This window comes from Monodon monoceros, unplaced genomic scaffold (genome assembly GCF_005190385.1).
Source record: "Monodon monoceros isolate NGI ecotype Baffin Bay Population unplaced genomic scaffold, NGI_Narwhal_1 Super_Scaffold_11, whole genome shotgun sequence".
Taxonomy (NCBI): domain Eukaryota; kingdom Metazoa; phylum Chordata; class Mammalia; order Artiodactyla; family Monodontidae; genus Monodon; species Monodon monoceros.
In genome coordinates, this window is record NW_021703767.1 from 112,539,310 (window position 1) to 112,545,309 (window position 6,000).

The following is a 6,000-nucleotide window of genomic DNA, read 5'->3' on the forward strand; positions in this document are numbered from 1 at the left end:
CACCCTGTAATCAAGCTCTGCACTAAACAAACAGGGAATAACATCTTGGGAGACAAGGAGTGTGTGAGCTGAGAGAAAACAGCCTGTAGACTGTAAAAACAGCTTCTAGTTTTTCTTAATTGAATCACCAAACTACTTGTCATTAAAAATGTTCCCTAACCTGGCCAAGCTCTTTACTGACAGCAAAGAACAACATGATAAAACCTCCTGGGGAAAGAAAGCCACTCACTTTCAACGGTCTTTGTTCCTGAGTGGGAAAATTGCAGAGAAATGCTTCTGGGCATAGCCACAGGCTTTGGAAAAACTGGGGCAATGATACAGAAGAGAAGAAAGGCTGACAGGAAAGAATATACCACAGACTTAATTCTAAAAAAAAAAAAAAAAAAAAAAATCTATGTCACACAGAACTCTCTATATTAAGTTCTGAACCTTCCAGAGCAACCCACAGATGGTTATTCCTGCTTCGCAGGAACCATTTTTCTCTCCTACGACCATATTTATTGCATAGGATAACCCGTAACACGCTTTAACCACTAATTTGTTTAAGCTGCCTCGTAAATGTAGAATTTGTAAATGAAGTAATAAACAAGCCCAAGCCTATTCCATTGAATTAAGAAGTCCTATATTCTAAAACGTTAATCCCATACATAAACTAAAGAAGTAAAACTGTGAGGTGACATGCTCAGCAGACTGTCTCAAAGCCATGAACGGTTCAATAATCACCGTGGAACAAGGTTACTCATACCTGATATTATTTATGACTCAGAGTATCTTTAAGGACTATTTCTGACATGCTGATTTAAGACTGTGTTTGATAATAAACATAACTGATCAGTAAATCGTCATTTAGTAAGAGTGCTTGTTCATACAATTAAAACTTTAAAGTATATAATAAACAGATACAAAATCCCTACCCAACCCTGAGAAGTATGGGTCCTTCCGTTCCACAACGGAAAAGCACAGCAGATCCAGGGAGCCGACACTAAGGGTGGAAATACTCCATGCCTATTATGCTATGGTTCGTGAACCATTCTACTTGCATTTACAACGGTTTTGAAAATCATTCGTTAGTAATTGTTACAAGGCATAACCAGTGTTTCAGGAGATGATGTAGCTGCCCCTTTTCAGGCTGGGTCCCTCAGCTAGACCACTTATCCTGTTTAAAAGTTACCTGTCCTCTCTCTACTTCCCTTAGGGTTCTATTCTGGGTTAGATGAAAGTAACTGCTAATAGTTTAATTGGGGAAATTAAGTCAAGCAGGTATCTTAACCCAGGTAAAGCTGCACATCTTAAGAAGCTTCTAAGGGCATGGATGCTGATGTAGATCTGATGGAGCAGAAGAGGCCAAGACTGAGACACTTCATTAAGTTAAAGACAGGCTTGAACGATCCTGTTCCAAGACAACATTTGAAACTGGCAACAGGAGTACAGATGGCAGCTGAATCAGGCATTTTAAACTTGTAAAGCTGAATAATACTGTGGGTCTCATCATAACAGGCTAGTCCAGGTATAAATTACCAGCCTGCGTAAGGACGTTTAAGCCAGGAATACCAGTTTTTAAAAACACTTGTAGCAGAGAATAAAAGGGAAAGAATCAGCAGGGGGACAAGGTTACTCGGGAAGAGCCTACACTTAAATTTCAGGCAACAATTTAAGAACCTGTTTTTGGATTGTAATCATCAAAGCTATCTTCCTAGGTTCGCTTCTTCAAAGAAGGGAAACAAAATATATACTTCGCCGCCTGTCACGCAGGGAAATGAGGGCTAAATTCATGCTGTCAGCTCTAAAACAAAATCATTCCAAAACATAACTGTAGCTATAGTAAACATTATTAGTGAGATGTGAAAATTCAGAAATGACCTTCCTTGTCAACTTACATCCAAACAGTTCATTTGTAAATTGTTAGCTCCAGTTTAAAAAAAAAAAAAAAGACAAAATGTAACTGGATGGTCAAGAGATTTATGGGGGCGATTGCCCAGAGGGACTGCTGACAGCTGTGCAGGTCTGACCTCTGTGGAAGAGAGAGGGGAGCAAGGAGGCAGAGGAGGAAGATTCAGACTTCAGTGTAGTTTGAAGAAAGTTTTTTTTTTTTTTTTTGCGGTACGCGGGCCTCTCACGGTTGCAGCCTCTCCCGTGGCGGAGCACAGGCTCCGGACGCGCAGGCTCAGCGGCCATGGCTCACGGGCCCAGCCGCTCCGCGGCATGTGGGATCTTCCCGGACCGGGGCACGAACCCGTGTCCCCTGCATCGGCAGGCAGACTCTCAACCACTGCGCCACCAGGGAAGCCCTGAAGAAAGTTTTGACCAGACTGATGAAAAGTCCTCCAGCCAAAGTCACTCGTCAGAGAAACCCCTGCTGTCCCAGGAACAGGCTTGTCTTAGTATCATGTGCTCAGTTACTGGCTGGGAGCAGTCCATGCAAAGCATGGCATCAGCAAGAAAACAGTGCTGGGTTCAGAACACTGAGCTGGAGTTGCCCATCAATTACACTCCCTGCAGTAGGAGATCTGAGAGGCCCGTTCTCATGGCTGTCAGGCAAATCCAATGTTCATAAACCATTTCATTGATTATATGATACAGTGGTATGGTACAGGCCTTTAACAACACGAACTCAAAATTCCAAAATAGCAAAAGGTTTAAAATTTTCATATTCTCAGCACAATACGTATAATCTAGACTTGTAAATTAAAATAGGTACCAGACTGCAATTATTTTCAATAACTGTCCTCCTTGAGAATGAATTTAAATATTAATGACAATTGTTCCTTTTTATTTCTCTTCCTAACGATGGTCCCTAAAGTTTCTTAAGTATTATAAAAAAAAAAAGTCACGGACAAAAAATTCAAAATGACCTGCTAGTTTTACTCTTTCCCAATTCTTGATGATTAAATAGCTTAAAACTAAGAGAGAGAAAAAGATATTTCAAAGAGCCTGCCAAAGACTGCACTAAAAGAATAACCACATGCTACCATTCTGTTACATAAAATTCTAATTTTCTGCTCCCAAATTTTGTTGATTCTATTTGTAAGGATATCAAACACTGAATTAAAAATCTAATCAAGATAATTTTCACTGGTATATTTATTTTCATTTTCAAACAGTCAGCATAGAGAGCCAGAAATTCACATTTTACTCATGGGACTTGGGGGTGGGGGATTTAGGGGTGAGGTCACCAGTTCTTTTTTTTTTTTAATGTTTTTTCGTCTGTTTATTAAAGTATAGTTGATTTACAATGTTGTGTTAGTTTCTGGTGTATAGCAAAGTGATTCAGTTCTACACACACACACACACACACACACACACACATTCTTTTTCATGTTCTTTTCAAGTATGGTTTATTACAGGAAATTGAGTACAGTTCCCTGCACCATACAGTAGGACCTCGTTGTGTGAGGCCACCAATTCTTTAGGCACTCAAAGTATTCACAGTGCAATAAACTGGAGTCTTTAAATTACTAAAGACATCTTTTAACTAGCCCGAAACGGCAATAGTTCAGCCTGTGAGGAAGCCCAGCACTCTGTAGGGCATGCATCAAAGCACTGAAGTGACGTCTCCCCGCTTCTCCTACAGATAATGAGCTGCACGGTCCAGGGAATCACACCCCAAGTAACACAAGCGATGGACCCGGAAAGAACACCACCATTAACAACGAATTCGACACTGTCATCTTGCCTGGGCTTTACCTCGTCATCTTTGTGGCAAGCATCTTGCTGAATGGTCTAGCAGTGTGGATCTTCTTCCACATTAGGAATAAAACCAGCTTCATATTTTATCTCAAGAACATAGTGGTTGCTGACCTCATAATGACGCTGACGTTTCCATTTCGAATAGTCCACGATGCAGGATTTGGACCTTGGGACTTCAAGTTTATCCTCTGCCGATACACTTCGGTTTTATTTTACGCCAACATGTATACTTCCATCGTGTTTCTCGGGCTGATAAGCATTGATCGCTACCTGAAGGTGGTAAAGCCATTTGGCGACTCTCGCATGTACAGCATAACCTTTACAAAGATTTTGTCTATTGGTGTCTGGGTGCTCATGGCTATCCTGTCCTTGCCAAACATCATTCTAACAAATGGTCAACCAACGAGGGAAAATATTCATGAGTGCATGAAACTTAAGAGTCCTTTGGGAGTGAAATGGCACAAGGCCATCATTTACATCAACAGCTGCTTGTTTGTGGTTGTGCTGGCGATGCTGATAGGATGTTACATAGCCATATCCAGGTACATCCACAAATCCAGCCGGCAGTTCGTGAGCCAGTCCAGCCGAAAGCGAAGACACAACCAGAGCATTAGAGTGGTCGTGGCCGTGTTTTTCACCTGTTTCCTACCCTATCACTTGTGCAGGATTCCTTTCACTTTTAGTCACCTGGACAGACTCTTAGATGAATCGGCACACGAAATCCTATACTACTGCAAAGAAATGACGCTTTTCTTGTCTGCGTGCAACGTGTGCCTGGATCCGATAATTTACTTTTTTATGTGTCGCTCATTCTCAAGAAGGCTGTTCAAGAAATCAAATATGAGAACGAGGAGTGAGAGCATCCGATCACTGCAAAGTGTCAGAAGATCAGAGGTCCGCATATACTATGATTATACTGATGTGTAGGAGTTAAAGGCCACCAGGGCTTCTCTTGTTTGTCGAAGTCGATGTGTACAAACTGTAAATAAATTTGTCTTTTGATTACCCTCGCTTGAGCCCATCGAAATATGGATGAAAAGAGAACTGAGATGATATGAAATTGGGGTATAATTTGGAACTGAGAAAAACATTAAGGCATACCAAAAAAGTGAAATTAACAAGAGGTGGTGTGTCGCTGAGTGGCAGGGATCATGGCTCAAGGTTGAAGGAGCAGATTACAGGTGCAGAAAAGGCCACAGCAATGCCAGCGCACTGCAGGAAATGCTTCCAGGAAATGCTGGTGCTCTGAAGCCACTTCTGAAAGAAGAGGAAGTAGAGGGAACTCTATCTAACCTGGATCCCTAAGATTTGGGAAAGAAAATGCTGTTTTCAACACAGCTCATTCACTGCAGATGTAACTGAGTAAATATGGATTGCTAGGTCTTTCTGTCATTGTATCTATGGCCCATACACAACCTTTAGCCATTATCCCCTGTCTGTGTTTATTTATGTCTTATGCATATGAGAAAAACTTGCACAGTGCGGGGTGGGGGGTAGGCAAGAAAGTTCAACTGTGTTTTTTTTAAGCAACGCATTTGAAAGACTTAAGTCAATTAACTGATTTTAAGCTTAGATTATTTCAGAGAAAAAAAAAAAGTGTGACCAAAAAATAAAAAAAACGAGTATTAAGACAAGTAGATTTTGGATAAAACACTCTGAACTTATGTTTGACATTATTATACCCTATGCTGCATTTGAATCCTCCTGTACTAAGGGTAGAGAAGAGAATGTGAAGGCTTGGTTAATAATCAAGTATATATAGTTTATTCAAAAGCCACTTAATAGTCCTTATTTTAGAAAAACTAGAGTTTTAAAATAGTCTTCCTTTTGAGCTATATCCCATCATTAATAGGGATATCATTAGTTTAAAAGTAACACCTTCAGTAGAAGAACAGAGCTCAATAAATCCAGTCAAAAACGACTGAGTAGCTTTTAAAATCTTAGAATAGTTTCTGCTTCGATATAAACCTTTGAGCCTTCATTCTTTTTCAAAGCCTTCAGCTGCTTGACCACTGACTAGATGCCTGATTTGTTCCTAACACTCAACAAGGAACCAGGGGAGCATTAAAAGAACAGGAGTGAAGGCACGTTTGCTGAGGAAAAGGGAACATTACCGGTTAATGGAGACAAAGCAGACATACACATGCAAAACAGTGCGATATTTTATTTAGACTCTTGTAAATGATCTGCCTGCTTAATTCTAAAAAGCTAAAGTGAGCAAAAAAGAAGTCAAATATCCCACTCAAAAGTGATACTACCCACTTCCGTGTGTGTGTGTGTGTGTGTGTGTGTGTGTGTGTGTGTGTGTGTGTG

The 6,000-nt window shown here is 40.6% G+C and overlaps 2 protein-coding genes across 2 annotated transcripts in view; one reads left to right on the forward strand and one right to left on the reverse strand.

Moving 5' to 3' along the window:
- MED12L (mediator complex subunit 12L) overlaps positions 1 to 6,000 on the reverse strand; it is a 326,539-nt gene that overhangs the window by 129,929 nt on the left and 190,610 nt on the right. The window lies entirely within an intron of this gene.
- Positions 3,550 to 5,318, forward strand: GPR87 (G protein-coupled receptor 87; the record flags this gene model as incomplete). The annotated part of the gene is made up of 1 exon (XM_029214592.1): positions 3,550 to 5,318. A coding segment is annotated over one exon (1,065 nt), but the record flags the coding sequence as incomplete, so codon positions are not given.